Source organism: Rhinatrema bivittatum, chromosome 4, assembly GCF_901001135.1.
Source record: "Rhinatrema bivittatum chromosome 4, aRhiBiv1.1, whole genome shotgun sequence".
NCBI classification, from domain to species: domain Eukaryota; kingdom Metazoa; phylum Chordata; class Amphibia; order Gymnophiona; family Rhinatrematidae; genus Rhinatrema; species Rhinatrema bivittatum.
The window spans coordinates 166,418,757-166,443,970 of record NC_042618.1 but is presented as its reverse complement, the minus strand read 5'-3'; the positions used below and the strand labels follow the sequence as shown (position 1 = coordinate 166,443,970).

The 25,214-nt window shown below is 46.8% G+C and overlaps 1 protein-coding gene across 2 annotated transcripts in view; it reads left to right on the top strand.

The window, feature by feature from the left end:
* Positions 1-25,214, top strand: part of USP36 (ubiquitin specific peptidase 36) — a 129,288-nt gene that overhangs the window by 38,933 nt on the left and 65,141 nt on the right. For both annotated transcript variants that reach the window (XM_029599143.1, XM_029599142.1), the window contains exons 9-14: positions 3,292-3,403; positions 11,273-11,413; positions 11,502-11,602; positions 22,392-22,530; positions 23,887-24,465; positions 24,980-25,119. In XM_029599143.1, coding sequence (XP_029455003.1) covers positions 3,292-3,403; positions 11,273-11,413; positions 11,502-11,602; positions 22,392-22,530; positions 23,887-24,465; positions 24,980-25,119 — 1,212 coding nt within the window. The remainder of the gene's footprint in view (positions 1-3,291; positions 3,404-11,272; positions 11,414-11,501; positions 11,603-22,391; positions 22,531-23,886; positions 24,466-24,979; positions 25,120-25,214) is intronic.

The window sequence follows — 25,214 nt, the reverse complement described above, 5'->3', positions numbered from 1 at the left end:
ATGTGACACTCGATGCAAAAGACTGGGAAGCCCCCCTCTTGCTGCTGGACTGCTGCCTTCATCTCAATTTTGATCAGTTCCTAGTTAGGTTTTAGGTTGCTATGGGAGTAGGAATGTGTCTAACGTCCTTTAAATGTATTAGTGAATTCACTATGTGTCTGGTAGTGGCCTACCGGGGTCTGATCGAATTCTCAAAGTTTTTGTTGAATTTTTTTTTTTTTTTTGTGTGAAAGTGGCACCTGCCTATAAATTAAGGGATGAGCTAGGGGTGGGTGGGCTGGGAAATACAAACGGTCTAACTTCAGTTAGTCAGCCAGAGTGACTCACTGCTCTCTTGATTAACAAATGTTGGTCCCTATTCAAACCCAATCATACTACCTCAACACCTTTTTTCAATACAAACACTCAGTTTGTATTAAATACAAACACTCAGTTTTTTAAAAGTCTGCAGAATACTCAGTTCTGCAGACTTTTAAAAATAAACACACTACCTACTGCTTACTAGCTTACCTTATTGACTGACTATTTAAAAATACAAACAGTCTAACTTGTTTATTCACTGCCTTTCTGACTATTAAATGCACAAACACACTAAATAATATTCCCAAATAGTTAACTTTGCCCCAATACTTTTAAAAAAGACAATGTCCCAAGCAAAAACTTACTGATTCCTTTCAGCCACCAGCAAGGTGATCCTCTCCTCTCAGTGTTCCCACTGCACATATTGCATCAGGCCCTAGAACACCAATAAAAATCTTATTAGGAAACCGGGCTGCTGTAGATCCCTACATAGAAATGATGTGCCAGCAAAATACCTCAACTAAATACCTCATCTATCTCACAAATGCAGAACACAGACAGACCCTCAATGAATACAGAATAAAGAGATCAGAAAATATAAACAGAAACATGCTGAGGAAAAGAACTGAACTGGAACCCACAACAAATCAGCCACTATATATAGAGCAGCAATGGAAAAACACAAACATTACCATTCTTCATAAAACATTAAATAATAGAATCAAGAAATATAAAACATCAATCATAGTAGTAAAATCATATTCATAAAAATATTTCAAACCAGTTAATGACTAGAATATCCGAAATTTCCCAAACACCAATAAAATATTTCAAAACATCTGATGAATAAAAAATCCAATAATTAAAAAAAAATGTTCTGTCCCCCCCCTAAAATTTTTTTAAATATTTCAAAAGAGAAGAATCATCAAATTACGCCCAATTATTTGAACTAATAAGGATTAAAAAATCTTCTGCTCTCTCCCTATTTGTGATCTTTTGATTTTCAGTCACCCAGAGATTGTCATAGGTTGGTGGAGCTAGGGCCGCACAAATTTTATCTTCCTTCTCACACACACGCACAATAACACATTCATTCTCTCACTTAGACCCTCTCTCTAACATACACAGGCTCCCTCTCCCTGACAGATATGTGGTGGGTGTGCGTGTGCCTGTGAGAGCCTATATGTGACACACACACAGGCTCACGCAGACGGATTCACAGGCACACGTGCTCTTATTCCCACACGTGCACTCTTGTGCACGCTCTCTCGGTCTCCTGTTGTCAGGCTGTGATGGGATGAGCTCCACTACGGTCTACTGCCCTTCCTGCTTGGCAGGGGAGCATAAGTTTTATGCCTGGGTGCATACGCACATAGCAGAAGACTTGGCTGGGTGTCTCATTTTCAGCCGCTGGCGGGTTGAGCATTAGCGGCCTGCAAAGTCTCTCCTCCGTCGGCCGCTGGTGGGTTAGGCTTTGCCGGTGGCCCCGCAGCCGTTCTTGCTGCTGCCGCCAGCCCATCGCTCAGTCCACGGCTTCTCTTGCTACCACCAGCCTGCTCCCCCCCCCCCCCCCCAGGTGTACCCCCCCTGCAACTGCATGGTATGCACGCCCAGTTGCACCATGCTTGAGGATAGTGATCACTCTTTCACATTGCCACCTGGTTGACTGGCCTTTCATCGTTCTTTCTGCTGTTGGGCGGATTTCTGTTGTGCTGCTCCAGCTTTTCATCTTCTGATCTGTTACACAAACTTTGTTCTTCATTATTAATATTCTGCTTGTTTAATTTTCTTTTGTCTGCAACACCTTTATGAGCAAGATGGTACTTACAACTGTATATTTTTCTGGGAGCATTGTATATCCAGCCCTGTATAAAGTTAAACATAGGTCAGCATTCTCTCTGTATTAACAAAAATCACAGGATTAGAGTAGATTAGGAAATTCCCCTCTCCAAAAATTAGACAGATAGTTGAGAAGAGAGGCAGTTGTAAAAGGTTGGGTAAAAATGCTGTGCTGGCAATGTGGGCTAAGGCATGGACTTCAGAGAGAGCAGAATGCATGTCTAAAGACAATCTTCAGATGCTACTTGAAGGTGAAAGGGGAGAAGGAACTGATATTTTTCAAGGGAGGAGAAGGAATTCTAGAAGTGGCAGACAGCAAGGGAAAAGACCAGCTGGAGACGTACAGAAAAAGCTGAACTTATGCTAGATATGAAGCTGGGAGCATCAGTTTACAAATATTCTAGCTGAGCCATTCCTGTGGTAGGCACAGATAGTGGAAGGAGGTCTGTCAGCTGCCCTTTGTGTGCTGCTTGTTCCTCCCTCCTCGCAGCACCAGCTTACATTTTTAGTTTCCTGGTAATGGACTGGCACTGCCATAGGGATTCACTTTGTGTCAACCAGTTGTACATAATTACATGGGTAGGAAATGAGTCTCCGAGCTAGGCTGCATTCAATTCCCAAGTCAATGATGAGAGCAAGTCCTGCAGTTTGCTCCTGGGCTGGCAAGGATTGGAGATGCTGTGGAAGCACTCTCAGCCCCTGGTGGAAGGGAGTCCTAGTCATTGCACAACAGTGACACCTAGAGGCTAGATTTAGGACCTTTGAATGTGGTGTCCTGTAGGAACCCTGGTCATAGCCCTCTGCTGAGGACAAGCCACTATGATGACTGGACTAGATGAGTGGAGAGAAAATCTAAAATGGGAGAAAAATCCACAAGTAGTTCTGAATAAATGCTCATGGTGTCTGATCCCAGCTTTAGTTCTGATTGAACCGTAAATATAAAATGGCAGGAGGAAACTGGCAGGCCCAAAGAAAATGGGAACAAGTCTCTGCACTGAGGGCATAGAAGTGGGGCTTGATGCAGAAACATGACAAGTTAATGAAGTGGACCTAAGAGCTGCAAAGTCCAGCTAGATGTACTAGTAATGAAAAAAGAATGTGTTGGGGTGAGGGCTGCTCCTCTTAAAAATTCTTTCCCATTCACATCCTCAGGTGCAAGAAAAAGGTTCCTGCCAGTAAACGCTTCACCATACACAGAGCATCTAACGTTCTGACTCTCTCGCTAAAACGTTTCGCCAACTTTAGCGGTGGCAAAATCACTAAGGTAAGCGGACACCAATCTTGCTCCTCTCTCCAGCCTTACAATACATAATCTGCTCTATAATCCTAATGCTATCTGGCTATGCTCACTTTTAAGAATTTATAGACCGACTAGGCAACTCCGTTCCTTAGATAAATGTATCTTAGAAATACCAACAATAAAATCTGCTGCCGCCTTAACCCGCAATCGAGCTTTTTCCGTAGCAGGTCCAAAAATGTGGAATTCACTTCCAGAACAGATTCGACTGACAGCCAATCGCTCAGAATTTAAGAAGTTATTAAAAACTCATCTTTTCTCCAGTGCATATAATTTATATTAAAATCTTCACACAACTTATAGCTTCAATCTGTTAAATCTTGTTATGTACCAAGTATTGTAATTATGTAAGTATGTTTTAAAATGTGACTAAATTATGTATGTTCAAATATGTGAACCGCCTAGACGGATAGTTTACCTACCCATTGTTGCGGTATATAAGACTTTTAAATAAATTAAATAAATAAATAAATATGCCCTTTGTAGTGCTCACTGCTGCACTGACTCGAGAAGGAAAGGCTCTCACATACCCCCTTTCCTCTGTTTCAGAAACACCGCATCCTCTTTGCACTTGTTTTATTTAACAATTGTCAAGCTGGATCAGACCAGAGGTTCCTTCTAACCCAACATCCTATCTCCTGCAGTGTCAGGCAGTGGGTGTTTAGAGAATGTGTATAAGATGCAGGACATAATGCAGAATTATCCATCCCCTTTTAGACCCTTCCAGTATCTAGTAGTCATGGTTTAGGAATGCGTTGGGAAAGTGTCCCAGCCATTGCACAAATGGTGGACATGTGGTGGGGCCAGTCCCCTTCTCCCCCAGGAGAACCTCTTTGTGACCGTGGCGCTTGGTTGAGGGCCTGGTTTTAAAAACCTTGTGCAACAGCCACACAAACTTGGAGGAACTAAAGGACGAGGAATCTGCGCCCTTCCCAGGCTCCTCTTCCGAAGAGAGGTCCCCGGCTGCCGTGTTTCAGCCCTCCCGTTGGTCTCAGTTTGTGGCGATAAAGAGGGAGGGTAATCTCCCTCCCCCCCACCCCCCCCCGGGCCGCACGAACACTGCCAAAATGGCTTCTGTTCTTGCACTAAGCAGGAATGGGTCCCCCAAGGGTCTCTGCTCCGAGAAGAGCCTCCTAGACTCCTGGTGAGCTGATGGCTTCCCCCTGGTAGCTGTTCCAGAGGGTCCCTGCCTGCCGGGGAGGCACTCTGCACACAGGCCATCGCACGGCCCCACAGGCTGCACCACGTGGCATGGTCGCAGAGTCCGGACTGTGGGACTCGGGGGGGGGGGGGGGGGGGGGGGAGTGAGCGCCGGAAAAGCAAGGAGGAAGAGCGCCATCTGATGCAGGAGCTGCCGAAGCCGGGACGCACCGAGCCTACCTTTATAGAAAAAACACTCTGATCTTCCTTGGAATTTAAAAAAAAAGAAAAAGTCTTTCAAATAGCTTTACTACAATGCTTGGCTGCAGACTCCTTCCATCCCCTGGCAGGGTGAGTGAGCTGGGCTTCCCGGTATGAACCCTGGCAGCTGCCTAAAGGGGGGGCGAGTTACAAGGTCTCCGACCCTCTGCTCGAAGGCCTCTATTCCCAGGGGGAATGGTCCCACCAGGACCTAGCAACCCCCTGGGAGGCTGTAGACTCTTCAGAAAACCTAACCTTTTTCCTTTTTCCCTTTTTTCTTTTCTTTTTTTTTTTTTTCCTCAGACTGCAGGAGTTTGCAACTCCACCATCTGCTGGAGACAGAGAAATATTGGCGGAGTGCAGGTGGCACCTCAACTTAAGTGGCAGTATCAGTCAAAAACTTCTCTTGTCTCCATCTGCTGGATGGGAGGCAAAACCTAGGAGTCTGGACTGATCCAGCTATGTACAGGGAACTAGTAGTCATGGTTTAGGAATGCGTTGGGAAGTTGTCCCAGCCATTGCACAATGGTGGACATCTGGTGGGACTAGTTCCCCTCCCAAGAGAACATTTGGAGTTCTGCAGTTCTTTTGTGCACGGGAAAGTACCCTATGTTTTTGTTCCTGCTTAGGTGAATTTGATTAAAGTTTAAAAAAAAAAAAAAAAACCCAGAAGGAAGTGACAGTGTTACAGCAGCCAGGGAGGCTGCAGTGGAGCTAGTGAGCTTCACCTCTTGCTGAGACAGAAGTTCTCAGGCGGCAGGGCTTGTTGGCCATGTGGTTGGGCCTTCTTTGCTGGCACTGTGCCATTTTTTTTTCTGTGCAGTTGAATGGCTCGCAGCAGTGCCTGCTGTTCCTGCAGCAATGCACAGTTTTTGCACTCCAGGCTGTGCTCCCGATGCCTTTCTGGTGGAGAGGGTGGGTCGAGGCAGGCAGAAGCTGCACTGGAGCGACAAGAGCAAGCAAAAGGCAGGCATGGGAGCGTCTCTGAAGATGGGAAATCCCCTCCTTCCAGGTGTGGGAAAGGCAGCCATGTTTTCTGCAGCTGAAGGGACTTCAGGGCTATTCAGGGGATTGGAGGATTTTCCTCCCCCCATTGTCTCCAGCAGTGCAGGGCTCTGCTGAAGGGAGTCTGATTCAGAGGAAGAGGGGGACCTTTTCAGGGATGAATTGGATGGCCCCACAATATTTTCTTCAGAATTTGTACTGCTTATGCATCGGTCCCGGGCTCAGGGATCCCTTCGTCCTCATCCTGGTAAAAGACCTAAGAGTTCTAGGGATCGGATTCCTGGACGGGCTCACAGGGTCCTCAGGATGATGGCAAGTCCTGGTAGTCCAGATGTAGACTCTGAGGATTCAGAGGAAAGAGCTCCACTGGTATCTACCTCTCCTGACCCAGCTGTTCTTGATAGTAGCCCAGATGTGACAGAACCAGATGGGGGGCTGGGCCAGGTACCGGTTACTGAAGGGGACGGCCCTAAAGTGGTGCATCCCTTCCATAAGGAGGAGTTATGGCCATTGATTCTTCGTGTTCTTCATGAGTTGGGAATCAAGGTTCCCCAGGAGGAGTCTGATCAAGAAGGGGTAGACCCGATCATGGATGGCCTGAGGAGTCCAGCGAAAGCCTTCCCTTTTCACAAATCAGTGAAGAAGTTAGTGGTCAGGGAGTGGGACACTCCAGAGATAGGCCTGAAGGTAGGCTGAGCAATGTCAAAATTGTATCTGTTGTATGAAGACACACTTGAGCTTTTGGCACTCCTGAAGATGGACATGTCTGTGTCTGCAGTCACTAAGAAGACCACCATTCCTGTGGCTGGTTCAGCAGTGCTGAAGGATATGCAGGACAGGGAATTGAAAATTAGTCTGAAGAAGATTTGAGGGGTCTGCGCTTGGCATACTTGCTGCTGTTTGCAGTAGCTTTATGCAAAGGGCCAGCCTATGCTGGGTTTAGCAATTACAGGTTACAAGAACGCTATCTGTGTCTGAGTTAAGCAGGCGGACTGTCTGGAGGCGGCAGCAGCTTATGTCATTGATGCCTTGTATGCCCTTATCAAAACGTCTTTGAGGATTATGATGTCGGCGGTCTCGGCCAGATGTCTCCTTTGGTTAAGAAGCTGGTTGGCGGATGTTTGGTCCAAGTCTCGGTTAGGAGCATTGACTTTCAAAGGAAAGCATCTGTTTGGAGAGGACTTGGAGCTCGTGAAGCATCTTGGTGAGGCCAAAGGGTATAGGCTTTCAGAATATAAGCCAAAAGGAAGCAAGTATTCTTTTGCAGGGCGTTCTTGTTTCTGGCCGAATAGAATATTTCGTCAGAGTAGGCCGTTGATGGGAGCCCAGAGACAAGGAGCTGGGAGGCAACAATTCTTTTAACCAGTCCTTTCAAGGGGGCAGAAAATCAGGCATGGATGGTGTCAGCCTGGTGGAGCTAAATCCTCACAATGAAGCGAGGCCAGTCCACTCCTCTGTTCCTCTATTGGTGGATGTCTGCCTCTGTTTTATGAGGAATGGGCTAAGATCATGACAGACCAGTGGGTCCTAAGTGTGATAAGAGGTGGTTACGCATTAGAATTCTCTTGTCCACTGCGGGACTTGTTCATGGTTTCCCCTTGCGATTTGATCAGCAAAAGGAAGATGGTCCAAGACACTGTGGATCAGTTACAGAAGCTGGAGGCGATAGTTCCCGTACCTGTGGAGGAACAAAGAATGGGAAGGTATTTCATATATGTCGTGGTGCCAAAAAAGGAAGGGTCCTTCCATCCAATTTTGGATTTAAAACAGGGTTCCTCGTTTTCGCATGGAAACTCTATGCTCTGTCATTACAGTGGTGCGCAAAGGAGACTTTCTGGCTTTGCTGGACTTGACGAGGCATACCTGCACATAGCAATCCGCTCAGATCACCAACGATTCCTGAGGTTCATGATCCTTGGGAGGCGTTTTCAATTTTGTGCCCTGCCTTTCGGTCTGGCATCTGCTCCACGTTATTTGTAACTGCTTTCTTCCACACTATAGTTCTTGTCTGAAGTTTATTATGCACCCCTGTTTAACTGTAAACCAGCATGATGTGATTATATCATGAATGCCGGTATATAAAAACCTTAAATAAAATAAAATAAAATAAAATGTTTACCAAGGTGATGGTGATTGTGGCAGCGGTACTCAGGAAGAAGGGCATTCTAGTTCACCCATATCTGGACGACTGGCTCATTCGGGCAAAGTCAGAAGCCCTCTGCAGTCAAGCGGTGTCTCAGGTCATGCAGCAGTTGAGGTTTTTAGGCTGGGTGGTGAATCTGGCGAAAAGTCATCTCACCTTGTCTCAGGTTCTAGAGTTCTTAGGAGCGTACTTTAACACCAGGTTAGGAAAGGTTTTTCCTACCAAGGGTCACATTCTCAAGCTACAGCAGGTGCACAGGCTGTTGGATGCTGCGGTGCACAGGGTCTGGGACTACCTTCAAGTGCTGGGCTCCATGGCTTCAATATTGGAGCTAGTTCCTTGGGTCTTTGTGTAAATGAAGCCTCTGCAAAATTCTCTTCTTTCCTGTTGGGATCCTTTGTTGGATTAGTTTCATCTTCTGCTGTCGCTTGAGGAGCCTGCCAGGTCAAGTCTTTCATGGTGGCTTGGTCAGGGTCATCTAAGGCGGGGAGTGGACTTAGAGGTTCCGGAATGGGTGGTAGTTACCACCGATACCAGTATTTCCGGCTGGGGTGTGGTGTGCCAGAGTCAATTGGCCCAGGGGCCATGGTCCAAGGAAGAGGCGTCCTGGTCTATCAATTGTTTGGAGACAAGGGCGGTGCACTTTGTGTTGCTTGTCTTTTTGCCTCTGTTTCATGACAGCCCAGTGCGCATCTTGTCGGACAACACAACCATGGTGGCTTATATCAATCGACAAGGGGGAACCAGGAGTCGGGCTATGGCCCAGGAGTTGTTTCTCTGGGCAGAAAAGCATCTAGCATTGTTAGCAGTGAATCACATAGCCAGAGTGGACAATGTTCAAGCAGATTTTCTCAGTTGCCAGAAGCTGAATCCTGGGGAGTGGGAGTTGTCAGAGGAGGTGATGACTCTTCTATGTTGCAAGTGGGATACCTCCCACCTGGACTTGATGGCATCTCAATGGAACGCCAAGGCACCTCGCTTCTTCAGCCACAGAAGAGAACATGGAGCAGAAGGGGGTCGATGCCCTAGTCCTGCCTTGGCCCTGAGGGATTCTTCTTTATGTGCTTCCCCCCCCCCCCCCCCTGTGGCCGCTGGTGGGCAAAATTATACGGCTAGAAAGTCATCCCAAAGAAGTGATCCTGGTAGCACCAGAGTGGCCACGGAAGCTGTGGTTTGCAGACCTAGTCAGTCTGGTGGTAGATGGTCTGCTGCAGCTCATTCATTTACTGAAGCTGCTTCGTCAGGGTCCAATATTTTCGGATCAGGCGAATCGCTTTTGTCTTACAGCTTGGCTTTTGAGAGGAGGCTCTTGAGGGAAAAGGATATCCGGAGGATGTCTCTTCCACTTTTTTGCAGCCTAGAAAGACTTCCACTTCTTTGTCCTATGTGAGAATCTGGAGAGTCTTCAAATCCCGGTGTTCCAGTCAGGGAGTAAGACCTACTCAGGCCTTGATAGCTCACATCTTAACCATTTTGCAGAAAGGATTGGTGAAGGGCTTAGCCTTTAACACTCTTAAGGTACAGGTTGTGGCCTTAGGCTGTCTTCGTGGCAGGAAGGGAGGCATAACCCACAGACTGGACTGATCCGGTATGTACAGGGAATGTGTTTAGTTCCGTTTGAGCCTCTAAGGAGGGCAACTGTGAAGGATCTCACTTTGAAGGCTGTTTTTCTGGTAGCGGTTTTGTTCGGCTAGGAGAATTTCAGAGCTGCATGCGTTGTTCAGGGAGTCCTTTTTGAAGATTTCGGATTTGGATGCATCAATTCCGCATGCAAGAGTCCTGCGATGTTTGGATGTGAAGCAAGCTTTGTTGATTACCTCAAGGTCACCAATAGCTTCAGGTTGTCATGCCATCTCTTTATGCTATGGAGTGGGCCTAAGAAGGGGCAGAAGGTCTCAAAATCCATGATAGCAAAGTGGTTGAAAGAAGCTATAAGCTTAGCTTAGATCTGTAAGGGGCGTCCTATCCTGGTGGGATTGAAGGCTCACTCTATTTGGTCATAGGTGGCTTCTTGGGCTGAGTGCCAGCAGATGTCGTCACAAGAAATTTGTCGGGCAGCTACTTGGAAATTGTTGCACACTTTTGCCAGACATTATCATTTGCATGTCCAGACTTCAGAGGCCATGGGCTTTGAGAGTGTTCTTCGAGGTGTGACTCCAGACTCTTGGGTACATCCCAGGAGTCTGGACTGATCCACATATGAACAGGAAAGGAAAATTGGTTCTTACCTGCTAATTTTCATTCCTGGAATACCATGGATCAGTCTAGAGTCCCACCCTGCTTGAGAAGGAGAGTCCACTCGTATTTCTTTTGTTTATAGGCTGCAAAGCTGCTCAGGATTTCAGGTTTGCTCTCCTGGTTGGTAGTTGCAAAGAAAATATTTTTTCCAGGGCGGGGTTCCACCTTTTCTCCTGCTCGTTGTGGGAGGTTGTTTTCTATTTCATTAGGTTTGTTATGGGATTAATCTTGGTTTAGGTACAGGTCAATACTGCGGGACTGCAGGTGGCATACCAGGTTATGTGTCAGTGAAATTTTCTCTGTCTCCATCTGCTGGAAGGGAGACAAAACCTTGGAGTCTGGACTGATCCGTGGTATTCCAGGAATGAAAATTAGCAGGTAAGAACTAGTTTTCCTATCTGACTGAGCTGAAACCCAAAGGAGCCGGAAGAAACTACCAGGCCAAAACAAAAATCTTGTGAATTGTTCCATCTTCTCCCTTCTGCTTGTTTTATGGGAAATAGTGATTAATAAGCAGATAAAATGTACTATACTGGGTCAGATCAAAGGTTCATCAAGCCCAGCATCCTGTCTTAAACAGCAGCCAATCCAGGTTGTTAGGGTACCTAGAAGATCCCAAAGAGTAGGTCTGTTTCTTGTTGCTCACTCCTAGGGATAAGCCTGGAAGGGAATAGCTGTTTACTGAGTGCACAACATTCCAAATTTTATATACCTTCATAAAATCTCCTTGGTAGTCTGTTTTCCAAAGTAAGTCCAAGTTTTTAAGTCTCTCCTTGTATGGAAGTTGTTCATATCTCCTGATCATCATCATCTTTGCTGTCTTTCCTTTGTGTACTTGTCCTCTTTGAATTAAAGGGCTTGGAACTGCATATAGTATGCAAAATATGGGTACATCATATTTCTTATACTGGCATAGGAATGGGTTCTGGTTTGTTTGTAAATCCTCTCTGAATTCCTTACTTTAACTTTGTTGCCCTTTCAAGTGTGCCTTTCATTTGGCCATCCTCAAGTCCACCTTTTCAAAAGTATAAAGAGTGTTTCTCTTTCAGGATGTGGGGTACCCAGAGTTTTTGAACGTTCGTCCCTACATGTCACAGAACAGTGGTGACCCTGTGATGTATGGACTCTATGCTGTGCTGGTGCATTCTGGGTATAGTTGCCATGCAGGGCACTATTACTGTTACATAAAGGTGAGGAACGTTCTGCAGTTGTGATAAGATATGTATAGTTTTTGTTTTCTACACACCCAGTTTCCTAACTCTGACTTTCCTTCTTTAGGCCAGTAATGGGCAGTGGTACCAAATGAATGACTCGCTGGTCCATTTGAGTAACATCAAAGTGGTTCTCAATCAGCAGGCTTATGTGCTCTTTTATTTGCGGTAAGATGCAGTGTGTACTCTGGCACTACTGCCTCTATTCCCAGGGTTTCAATTTCAACTTGCATCACAGAGCTGCCCAGCTCCGCATGGTGATCAGGAATGCTTCAGGCTTTCTGACCTCATATTCCACCTTAATTCGTGAAGCAGGGAAGAAAAATAAATGTTGAAACATTGAATTGAATGAATTAGTCAGATATTTTACATTCTCAGATTTTTGTGTTGTGTGTGACATATGTTATCAAGTGCTGTCAGAAGCTTTTCTTAGTGTCTTTACAAGGGCTTCCCATGCCTTGTAGACTCAAACTATAGTGATTTAGATAGTAAGAGACCTCATGTAACCTGCAAAGTGACTTATCTACAGCAAGAAGCATCTTGTACAGAACTTAGGGTATTATAAACTGTGCTCCCTTGGAATACTGAAGTCCCTGCCTCAGCAATCACATCCTATTTATGTTACATTTACTATACTTGTGCCCCCCACCTCCTTGCAATGTAAGCTTTCCCCTTATATGCTCATTTTCACAAATGAATTACAGCTTTCCTGAACATACCCAGATCAGTCCAGAGAAGTGGGTTGTGTATTCCTACCAGCAGGTGGAGTCAGAGCAAAACTTTGGGCACTGCCATATATACAAGAGTGCCACCTGCAGTCCCTCAATATTTCTCTGACTCCAGCAGTTGGTAGAGGTGCACTACCCTGCAGTCTTAGTTATTTTTGTTCTTTTCAGTATAGTTAGAAATTTTGGTTGTTCTTTTTCTCTCTTTTTCCCTCTCATTTGCTTCCTGAGGTGTTAGGCACCTTCGTGGGCCATCCCTCGGTGGAAGCCGGGCATCCGGAGGGTTGGGAACCCCTGACTGAGTTTCGCCCAATCTGGCTCGGGGAGTAAAGACTAGGGGCTCCTAGTCTTCCTACCCCTGAAGCTGCTCCCTTGACCTCTGCTTGAGCTCGCTCCATAAAGTTCAGTTTAAAAAAAAAAAAAGTGTTTTCTTGCAGGCGTCTTTCAGGTGAGGTAAGGAGTCAGCTGGGGCAGAGTGTCGGGGTTGGAGCTTCTGTTCTTCCGCTCCCGGGGCTCCAGGGTGTTGGTGAAGTGAGGAGGTAAGTCTGCCGTGCCCGGATCGTGTTTTCAGCACCGAAGGGAGGAACAGCTGTGTCGGGGCCTTTTTGTCTGGTTTGCAGTGTTTTCCTGTGCCGCAGGCAGCACGTGCGGCTATCAGGACTAGGTCTCTCCTCCGCTCGCAGTTTCTAGTGACCGCGTGGCTGCGCGGCCCGGCATGGCGCCGTGAACCAATCGGCTGCCTGCTGCGAGTGTGGAGCACGTGGGCAGGCCTTAAACGCAGCATCCCTTTGTTCTTCTTGCTCCTCCAAGTTAGCAGGCTCATCGGAGTCGGGCCCCCCCCTCACGTGAGGGGGGGGGTGAATCTCACCGTGGTTCGCTGGAGGAGGACTCCCCTCCCGTTTTGGGCCCCATGGGTGAGGATCCTGTTCTGGGGGCTGGGGAACCGGCGCCACAGGGCCCCCCAGATGGGGAGGCGGCTCTGGAGGTCTTTTGAGATATGATCCTTTGGGCAGTCATGCAAGTCTCTAGAACCTTCTACCCTGTATTTGAATGTTATCTATAAAACAAGGATCACTTTCTGTATACGATGAGATGCTGGTCAGATTGTAAGACGAAGGGCACCCAGTACCCAGCATCTCCCGAGAACACTTATATTAACTAATAAAAAATACATTATACTTTTACTGAGTCTAAGTGTTCTTGTGTCCCTGGCCATAAGCACAGAGGAAGCTTTAACATTTTTCCCCGGAGTTTGTTTTAATCATGCATCAGGCTTTTTTAGTAAGCAGACCAGCAGCAAAAAGACCCGAGTAGGCGGGGGATCCCGCTGAGCTGCCCCGGAAGCAGGGAAGGTCCGCAGGCGCGCCGCCATGTCCTACAGAGCGCACTCGTCAGGTAGATGAGGTCATCCGGGGATATCAGGAACCAGACCTTGATGCAGGACCGGCTCCGACACAGCCGGCGCCCGGGACGGATCCGGACTCGAATCCTGATCTGGGGGACAACGGACCAAGACGACCTGGATGGGGACGACCTCACTCCGGTGGAGGGGGGTGATCCCAATGATCGTCTTTTTTTCAGACGTGATGAGCTGCATCCGCTGATCCCCCAGGTATTGGACGTCCTGGGCCTTAAGGTTACCCAGGAGGAATCAGATAGTGAAGGGGTTAATCCAGTCCTCAATGGAATATGGGGAGAGACAACCTCGTTCCCTCTGCCTAAGAAAGTCCGCAAGCTCGTGAACCGTGAGTGGGATACTTCGGATGCGGGTTTGAAGGTGGTAGGGCAATGGCGAAGCTCTATCCCCTATCACCAGAGGTGTTGGATCTGCTGAAGATTCCGAAGGTGGATGCAGCCATCTCGGCGGTCACAAAGAAGACCACAATACCCGTAGTGGGCTCTGCCACGTTAAAGAACATGCAAGATCGTAAACTGGAGATTCAGTTAAAGAGGGTCTTTGAGGTGGCCACTTTGGGTCTTCGTGCGGCAGTCTGCGCTAGCCTTATGCAGAGGGCATACCTGTTTGGGTTCAAGAGGCGGGCTCCAGTGCCGGGATTGGCAATGTTGGGGCGCTGCAGGTTGCCTGGTTGGAAGCAGGCATTGCGAATGGGGCGGATGCGCTGTACGATCTCGTTCGCACCTCGGCTTGGTCCATGGTGTCCGTGGTGGCAGCTCGTCGGCTTCTCTGGTTGTGGAATTGGGCAACGGACTTGTCCTCCAAATCTCAGCTTTGTAACCTTCCCTTCAAGGGCAAGCTCCTTTTTGGGGAGGAGCTGGATCAGCGGGTGAAACTCCTCGGGGAATCCAAGGGTAATCGATTGGCAGAGGATAGGCGATCTTCCAAGAAGGTTTTTCCCCCCTAGGGTTCGTTTTCGGGATTCTCGCCGGTTTCGGTCTACCAGATATTCCGCTCTGTCTGGTTCTAAGCAGACTCAGGGATGCCAGCAGTCCTTTCGCGGTGGTCGCCGCTCCGGTAGGGACTCTGGACATCTCAGTGCGGGAACCAGTAAGCCTGCCCAATGAAGCCACGAGCACCCATTCCATCGAAGCTGTCGGAGGCAGATTATCCAACTTTTACATGGAATGGGCAAGAATTACCTCGGACCGCTGTGTCTTGGAGGTAATCAGAGACTGTTACGCCCTGGAGTTCGTGCGACCGGTTCGGGAGATGTTCATGGAGTCCCACGTGGTCTCTCACAGCAAATGCAAGGTGGTTCGGGATACCCTGCAACGCCTTCTCGAGCTCAGAGCCATCGTCCCAGTTCCGCAGGAGCAGCAGGGGCGGGGACAGTATTTGGTTTTCTTTGTGGTTCCCAAAAAGGAGGGTATCTTTTGTCCAATCCTCGATCTTCAGGAGGTCAACCGTTGTCTCCGGGTCCCTCGTTTTCGCATGGAAACCCTGAGGACAGTAATGGCTGCAGTGCAAAAAGGGGAGTTTCTGGTGTCCCTGGACCTCACGGAGGCGTATCTTCATATTCCAATCCGACTGAGTCACCAGAAGTTTTTGCGCTTCAAGGTCTTGGGTCAGCACTTCAGTTTCAAGCCCTCCCATTTGGTCTTGCCACAGCGCCTCAGACTTTCACCAAGGTGAAGTAGTGGTCGCCACCTTTCTTCGCAAGGAGAGGATCTTAAGTCCATCCGTATCTGGACGACTGGTTGATTCGAGACAAGTCACGGGAGGATTGCGAAAGATCAGTACGGACGGTGAGGTTCACCTTACAGTCGCTTGGGTGGGTCATCAACTTGCAAAAGAGTCATCTGGAACCCACCCAGAAACTGGCTTACTTGGGAGCGCTATTCGATACCTTACACGGCAAGGTGTTCCTGGTGGAGGATCATATGACAAAGTTAAAAGGCCAGGTCCAAGCTCTGATGCTGAGGGAGAATCCCACAGTGTGGCATCATCTGCAGGTCCTGGGGTCCATGGCTTCCACCTTGGACTTGGTCCCCTGAGCATTCGCTCACTTACGTCCCTTACAACGTGCACTTTTGTCACGCTGGAAACCGGTGTCGGAATGGTTCCATCTCCCTGTGCCACTGCTTCCCGACTCCAGAGTCAGTCTGTCGTGGTGGCTGTCACGTGACAATCTGGGCTGGGGGGTGGACCTGGACAATCCGGATTGGATGATAATCTCTACCGATGCCAGCCTGTCTGGATGGGGAGCAGTATGTGCAGACAGATCCACCCAAGTGCTTTGGTCCCCATCGGAGGGGTCCTGGTCCATCAATCGTCTCGAGACCAGAGCGGTTCGCCTTGCTCTACAAGCATTCCTACCCTGGATTCAGGGCAGAATGGTTCGCGTGTTCTCAGACAATGTGACGACGGTGGCTTACATCAACCGGCAAGGAGGGACAAGACGTCCCGTGGTGACACTCAAGGCGCGACTTCTCTTCGCCTGGGCGGAACGCCATCTCAAGGGAAATTGCAGCTTCCCATGTCGCGGGAGTGGAGAACGTGCAGGCGGACTTTCTAAGCCAACAGCAGCTCGATCCAGGAGAGTGGGAGCTGTCTCGAAGCGTGGAACCTCATCTGCGCCAGGTGGGGTGTGCCTCAATTGGATCTGATGGCAACCAGGGTGAATTCGAAGACGCAACGCTTCTTCAGCCATCGGCAAGAGCAGGGCTCGGTGGGTCTCGACATGCTGGTATGCCCTTGGCCCATGGGAATTCTTTATGTATTTCCTCCCTGGCCGCTCATCGGCCAGATTCTCCGTCTCATAGAACTCCATCCGGGCAGGGTGGTGCTAGTGGCACCAGAGTGGCTGCGTCGTTCGTGGTTTGCGGATCTGGTTCGCATGTCTCTGGAGGGTCCTTTACAGCTGGCTCATCTGCCGCATCTCCTTCGACAGGGACCCATCTTTTCGGATCGGGAGGATCACTTCTCTCTCGCGACTTGGCTTTTGAGAGGCAACGTTTACGCTTGAAGGCCTATTCTGAACAAGTCACTTCCATTCTCCTTCAGGCGAGGCGCCCGGCCACTTCTATGGCCTATGTTAGTCTGGCGGCTGTTTGAGACGTGGTGTCACCAACGTTCCTGCGATCCGTTAACTGTGAATGTCCCACGGGTGCTTGAATTTCTGCAGCAGGGGCTCGCTAAAGGTTTAGCGTTCAATTCCCTTCAGGTGTAAGTAGCGGCTCTGGGAGCCTTATGGGGATGGTTTAATGGTGTTTCCCTGGCTGTTCATCTGGATGTTGCTTGGTTTCTCAAGGGGTTCAAACATCTCCGTCCTCCAGTCCGTCCTCTGTGTCCAGATTGGAGTTTGAACCTAGTGCTTCGTGTTCTCTGCGGAGCTCCCTTTGAGCCTATCCGGAGGGCGTCGCTGAAAGATCTGACCTTAAAGGTGGTATTTTTGATGGCAATTTGTTCAGCTCGTCGGATCTCAGAATTACAGGCATTGTCTTGTCGTGACCCCCTTCCTGCGGATTTCCAACGATAAGGTTTTGTTGTGCACAGTTCCGTCTTTCGTTCCCAAAGTCATCTCGGCCTTTCATGTCAATCAGGCGGTGGAGCTTCCGGGTTTTCCTTAGTGGTCTAGGGGCTCCACTCAGGACAGGGACCTGCATCTTTTGGATGTGAGGCGAGCTTTGTTACGCTATCTGGAGGTTACCAATGACTTCCGTCGTTCGGATCATTTGTTCATCCTCTTTGGGGGTCCAAAAAAGGGGGACAAGGCATCTAAGGCAACCATTTCGCGCTGGATTAAGGAAGCAATCAGCTCGGTTTACATAGCCCGGGGGCGACAAATGCCTTTGGGTCTCAGAGCTCATTCCACTCGGGCCCAGGCTACTTCCTGGGTGGAGTGTCAGCTCCTGTCGCCCCAGGAGATCTGTAGGGCGGCGGTGTGGTCCTCACTACACACTTTCACAAAAAATTATCGACTGGACGTTAACGCGTCTGGGGAGTCTTCCTTTGAGTGTTCTGCGCACAGGTCTTTCGGGTTCCCGCCCAGTGTAGGGTGGCCCGGGTACATCCCACTTCTCTGGACTGATCTGGGTATGTTCAGGAAATGAAAATTGGTTCTTACCTGCTAATTTTCTTTCCTGTAATACCACAGATCAGTCCAGAGGCCCACCCCTTTCTTCAGATACCGAAAGACTGCCTTTTGCTTGAAGTTTGCTGTGCTTTTTTCATGGAGCTTCGTATTTGCAGATATGCTCGATGGAGCAGTTTTTTGTTTATGGCTGATTTGGGTTCGAATTTGTTAATGTGGGCAACGAGATTGTCAGTTGGTTTGTGTTCAACCTCGTAGGTTTGTTAGTGATATTAGTGTGGGCTTGGGTACAGGCCAATACTGAGGGACTGCAGGTGGCACTCTTGTAATTGCTTAAAAATTTTTGAAAATTTTTGAAAATCAACAAAAAATTATATTTGATTAAAGGTTTAGTGACCCCTATGCAAAACGAGCAGTACTGACATTGTCTGCCCGTGAATAGAGGGTCATACATAAGTAGTTTGGCGTATTAGGTGCTATTTAAAATTTAGTACCAGGACACTTGTTGTTTTTGGATTGTTTACATTGGTGTGTACTGGAATACACCGTTGGTGTGTGTGGGTTTTTTTGGTGTGATTGATATCGTATTTTGATACCCACATGGCGACTCCGGAGGGAGAATGGAAACATATTTTTAGTTTCTCTGATTCACAAGTGGCTGCAATTGCTAAACAAATGTCACTTTTTGAACCGGGCGAGGAAAAAACAGTCGATGCGTCCTGGGAAGATCTGACTTGGTCATCTAAAAAATTGGTGCGAGCTGAGCTCCACCAAGCTACTATTGTTGAATATATCAAACAACAGATGATACCCAGAGGATTAAGGATGCAGAAGGGACCTCTAATGTTCCAAGACGACTCTGAGTTCGTATCACGCTGGATTGCTATACTTAATAAGTGCTCTCTGGATTTGATGGTTTTAATTGTAGAAAGGCTAGCAGTTTCGGTGACCGAATGTAAGCAAGAAGTAGATAACATCCAGTCCACTTTACAATTAGCCAACGATCCAGAAAGCATGGAAACATCTCTTAAACAATTAGAACAAACAGTATCACAATTTAGAAATCAGTTAAAACAGTTCAAGATTCAAAAGTTCCATAGGGACGATAATGACTATAAACAAGATAATGTATATTTCTGGAAAAATAATAAAAAAACTTCCAAAAAGGGCCCACATGTCACCTTTCAAGATTCCGATGATTCGCATAGCAGCAGTGGGGACGATGCTAAACAATCAGAGAAGGACAAGAACACTAACAAATCAGCCCAATCGGCGCCTTTTTTAGGTCCACCTCGAGAGGTTTACCGCTCGCGCCCGTACAGAGGCAAGGCTCGAGGTCGTCCCCCAAATTGGGATTCGGCTCATACCAGAACATCGGATTGGGAAGGACCACAAACCCGAGCACAACAGCGGAATCAACAGAGGTTTTAGACTCTATTGCTGTGGTGAATATCTCCCAACTAGCCCTTTCTCAAGATATGATTAATGCTTTAGAAAAAGGTTTATCGTATGTCCCTTCAACTAGATACGACTCTTTTCAGACCCATGTGGATCTCCACAGGTTTTTTAGGCGGTTACAATTGCGGTTGTTTTTCTGTGATATAGATAGTTGTCCCTCAGCTATCATTACACCAAAATCCACTTGGCTCCCCCCCGGACCGATGGATCCGGCTATATCCACGTTTATTCAGCTCGTGCTGAAAGATTTAGCGGTATTTGAAGAACGCCAAGGGATTTATAAGATTTGTCCATCAGAGGAGTGGGATCATGCACAAGAAGATGCTTTGAAACAGCTGTCCCATAACCAAAACGTGGTAGTGAAACCTGCAGATAAGGGAGGAGCCATAGTGATCCAGGATACGGGAGCCTATGTTACAGAAATACAGCGTCAATTGAATGATCCCCAATATTACCGAGTGTTGGATGAAGATCCCACGGAATGGTTACGTGAAACAATTGACTCTATAGTCAAGGAAGGTTTAGACGGGGGTTTTTTGTCTTTGAGGGAAGCACGTGCTCTTAAAGTTCAACATCCGTTACACCCCGTTCTATATACCCTGCCCAAAATACATAAACATTTGGATGCGCCTCCGGGCCGTCCAATTGTAGCAGGACGTGGGTCTCTTTTGGAACCTCTATCAAATTTCCTTGATTTTTTCCTAAAACCTGTGGTTATAAAATCCACCTCTTTTCTTCAAGACACGTCCCATATGCTTCGTTTGATTCAAGATCTTCCACCAGTTGTGGAGGGCTGTTGGTTAGTAACCTTAGATATCACTTCACTTTATACCAATATCCCGCAGGAAGAAGCGTATCAATTGGTACAAGATATTCTAAGGAATCGCCCCCGCCCGCATCGTATACCTACAAGTTTCTTATTGGGCATGCTGAAATTGGTGGTGTTCAAAAATTTCTTCAATTTTGATGGGACTTTCTATTTACAGGTCCAAGGGGTAGCTATGGGGGCCACTGTTGCCCCTGATATTGCTAACCTGTATGTAGCCTGCTTTGAGGACAGATTTCTGTATAATTCCGAATGGTTTCAGAATATTGTAATCTGGCGACGCTACATAGACGACATCTTTTTCGTCTGGACAGCGACATGGGATGAGCTACAATTATTTTTGGATTGGCTAAATTCCCAAGATTCCCATCTACAATTCACAGCCCATTGTGACCAACACTCAGTGGCTTTTTTGGATATATTGATCAAAAAACAGGGGGACTCGTTCACTACTTCCTTATATAGGAAGCCTACAGATAGGAATCATTATTTGAGGTATTCCAGTTTTCATCCTCAAAGGTTAAAGAATGGCCTTCCTATATCCCAATTCCTTAGATTACGCAGGATCTGTTCATCTGTGGAGGATTTTAAAGCACATGCTTCAGTTCTCTCTGCAAGATTTGCGCAAAAAGGCTATCCCCGTGGAGTGATTAAAAAGGCATATAAGAGGGCTCAGTTTGCAAATAGAGATCTGTTGTTACAGTATCAGCAACGTCCTTACAATCAAGAACTTACCTGTACTTTGAAATATTCACGCTATGCAACTGAAGTGGTTAACATCGTGCGAGAACATTGGAGAGTTCTAACGTTGCATACTGTGTTTCAAACGAGCCCAAGATTTGCCTTTTTCAGGGGACAGAACATTAGGGATCGGGTTGTCCATTCCCGATTCTCATCACATAAGATTTCGTTTCCTTCTGGAGGACATCAAGCCTGTGGCACTTGTGATATGTGTGGGCAAACCATCGCGGGTGAACAATGGCAGGCGCCCCATTCGGGGATGGTGATTCGACATGATAGACGGACCTCGTGTGATACGATGGGAGTTGTGTATGTGATACAATGTCCTTGCAGTCTTGTTTATGTCGGTCGGACGAAGAGAAAGATCCGCACCCGCCTGATCGAACACAGGAGTTGCATTAAGACATCCAAACTTGCAGCCCCCCTAGTACAACACTGCATCAATCATCATCACCAGTTTACTGACTTGAGATGGTCCATTTTGGAACAAGTGGATCCAAATCCAAGAGGAGGAGACATACAGTTGTCATTAAATCGACGGGAACATTTTTGGATTTTTCACTTGAATACTGTGGACCCAAATGGTTTAAATGAGAGAATCAATTGGTACTCTCTCATTTGATTGTTTTTCAATATTATCAAATTTTGGTATCTGGACAAAAATGTTTCTATCTGTTTGGATATCGAACTAGACTGTGGTTGTTGAATAAGTCTTTAAGTTCTGTGTCTAATTAATGATGCAGGGGACCGTGATTACGAATGATTTCTAAAAAATTTTTACAAAAATTTTTTACAGTATTTATCCAGTGAGGACGTGATGTATATCTAGTGTTTACAAGCATGGGCTGCTGTGATTTACTTTGCGATCCATTATGAATACGAGTGCAGAGAAACTAATTGTGTTCTACTATATTATGCAAGATTGAAAGCGCTTTTTTTCAAAGATGGAATAGTAAACATCTCATACCGGAAGAGGAGGGCCAAACGCTGGGAGTGTTGAGAGGATGTGATAGGGAACTAATGTCCTTCCCGGTCGAGGGGAGGTACCCCAGCGTTGGCAACATTGAGAGGACGTGTTAGAGAACCACTATTCATTGACCGGAAAGGGAGGTATTAGGCGCTGACATTGTATAAATAGTTTCCGGTTGTCGCCATTTCTTAAACTCAGCGGGGTGAAATGCAGCCCGCGTTGACAAACAGGATAGGCACGGAGTAAATTCGCCGAAAGAAGAAGATGTTTTCTACCACCTGAATTGGCTTTTTGAATATTTTCCCCTGAAGCAGGACAGAAGTCCGAAACATGGCCATGTCGGGTTTGGGTTCCGAGTGCGGATAAGTATCCGTTTTTTTATTCTCGATTGCAATTGCTTAAAAATTTTTGAAAATCAACAAAAAATTATATTTGATTAAAGGTTTAGTGACCCCTATGCAAAACGAGCAGTACTGACATTGTCTGCCCGTGAATAGAGGGTCATACATAAGTAGTTTGGCGTATTAGGTGCTATTTAAAATTTAGTACCAGGACACTTGTTGTTTTTGGATTGTTTACTCTTGTATATATGGCAGTGCCCAAAGTTTTGCTCTCTGACGCCATCTGCTGGTAGGGATACATAACCCACTTCTCTGGACTGATCTGTAGTATTACAGGAACGAAAATTAGCAGGTAAGAACCAATTTTCATTTGGTTGTGTTTTGGTTTGTTTTTGGCATTACAGAATTCCAGATTCCAGGAAGAGTTCTGAGGTCTCCCTGTCTAAGTCTTCCTCTGTGTTGTCTGGTAGAGCTGGCATTGTTTCAGACAATGTGAAGAAAAATGTGATGAATGGCTCCCTTTCCTCACCTCTGACTGGCAAGGTGTGTGCATGCAGAATACCTACCTACCTCTCTTCCATCCCCCACCCCCTACCTGCCCATGCCCTATATAACTTGAATGGGCTGTAGCAATGCAACTTACTGGTGGCATAAATTCCCAGGAGCAGGCTGATGGGTAGGTGTGACTCATATTCTCCTGCCGGTGGTGCAGATTCCCAGGAGAGGCTCTGATGCGATTTATGGGGATAATGTTACAAATTGTGCATAAGCTACACCGATTTTTAAAGCAGACTTGCAAGTATAAATCCACTTTGAAAATTATCACGTCAAGACTGTGTACACAGTTGTACCTTTTATTTGATGTTTGTTTATTTAAAAAAAAAAATTTATACTGCTACTCAATTGTAGTGGTTTACAGATATGCCATACGTAATAAAATACACTTATGTATAAACAGAATCAAGAAGAAAAACAGGGAATAACAAACACCAAGGGGGACAATACAATATTATCTGCTGGTGTTTTCCACTTAGGCCATTCTTCATTAGACAGCTGCGTTGTCTACCAGAATTTCCTGTGTACAGCCAGGCTTTTGCTTCTCTCTTGAATGCCTTTTTATCTCTTATATATGTAGGTTTGCAAAAAGAATTTATGCACACTTTTTAAAATCAAAAAGTGTGTAAGTCCCAGCCCACCCATATTCCATTCCCGGGCCAGCTCTCCCCACGTATGTAAAAGTACACACATGTATATGTTTGTAATTTTATATGCATATTGGTTGCACAGTTTTTTCTAAAGGGCCATTTCTGTGGGTAAAGCACTACTTTAATTTTTGTAATATTTTTAAATTCCACCTTTCATGACTAGTCGGCCACTACAGATTACATTCAGATTACATTCAGGTACAATAGATATTTCCCTGTCCCCAGGGAAATACCTGACAAAGTCCATTTGAAAATTAATCTCCCTATTTGCAGGTGGTGATAGTGTGCAAAGAACCAGAAAAATATTGTTGTGTTTGTTCCAATATCTCTTCTCAACTGAAGTGTGCCCCCTCCCCCCCCCCCCCCCCCCCCCCCCCACTATCATGAGAAGCCAGGAATTTGAAAGGGATTGATTATTAAGAAGTAAGTATCAGGGGAAGGCATTTCCTGCTAATGAAGGCCTTATGCCAAAGTCTTTTTCTGACCTCTCCATTTTTTGCTACTCCCTAAGGAGAATGTCTTCTCCTGGTCATTATATTTTGATTTCAGGAGCAGTGTATATGTCTGTATCTGCCTGCTGTCCCTTTTGGCCTTTCAAGAGTTACTAGAGCTTATGAGACTTTGCATAGGCATATAGGAGCCAGGTGCTGTGTTAAGTTATTCTCCTTCAGGACACCTGTCTATTTCTCTGTAGCACGCAGAGACACCGCAAGTGAAAAAAGTCCCAGAGGCTGGTGGTCCCCTTTCCAAGGCAGCTCTTCCATCTACTCCCAAATCTCAGAACGGTGGTGCAGCTCTTCTGTCTACTCCCAAATCTCAGAATAGAAGTTCATACCTCAAGCTTCCCATTGAGACCCCAACTCTTTCCACCAAATCCCTTCATGCATCGTGCACCCTTGATGAACCAGGGAGAAGGCCGAAGAAGCCACAGCCAAAAACATTTCAGCAGGAGGGCAGGAAGCAGAGCTCCTGGGAGAACAAGAATCACAATGTGTCTACCTCATCCAAGGGCAGTGAGGGTCTGTCAGAGCTTCAAGGAAAAGATACAGGCAGTACAGAGTGTATTGTGAATGGCAGTGCCTCCGACAGGACTTCTGCCACCCAAGACCCCAAGAGCCCTGATCCTGCCAGGGAGCAGGACTCTGATCTGAATGGCACAGACGAAGGAAAGGTGATGAAATTTAAGTCATCCGCATTGGCAGGCGTGGCATCTGAGAGTACTAGCACTATGTCTCCTCCACCAGCCAAAAAGCTGGCCCTCTCCGCTAAAAAGGTTAGTGTGGCTTTAATAAGGGTATGGCCGTTGAAATATTGATTTCTGTTTGGAACCCTCTCCTCTTGGGTAGGGTAGGCACACTGTTGTGCACAGATGCAGAGGACAGCACAGATCCTTTGGAATTAATTTTTTTCTGTGGCAGAACTAATGGATCTCTGCACTTCAGCATTGTATTGTGTTTGTGGGGGGGGGGGGGGCAGGCATGGGAAAGGGGCAGGGTTTATTTATTAAATACAGATAACAATGTAAATTTTAGCCTGCATTTGCTCTAATTTCCTTCCTTTCCTTTTTTGTTTCTAACCAAAACCCTTGTTTTGATTCTTTCCTCACCATATTCCGCCTTACTGTTTTTTGTTTTTTTTTGTTTCTGGCACCTGTTTTTCCCTCCCCCTCCCCCTCCCCGTCCTACTCCTATCCCTTCCTTGGTCTCTTACCATATTTTCTTTCTCTTTGGTCACGGAAACCCCCTTTTTTTAGACCACCAAGTTTTTATTTATGTCAATAACTGCAGGGCAGCATCCCGCGACGGCAGAGCGGGACTGACGCTTACTCCTTTCCTCGCTTTTCATTCGTCAGCCACACCCATCCCATGAAAGTCCCTGCCATTGCACACCCAGTCTCCAGCAGGACATGGCCTCTCAGTAAACACAGGTGAGAGCATACTGTACTGTGGAACTGGTGGGAAGAGAATAGTGGGCTGTTGTGGGGGGAAGGGTTGGGAAGGCTGGTGTGGAAAGAGGAGAGGA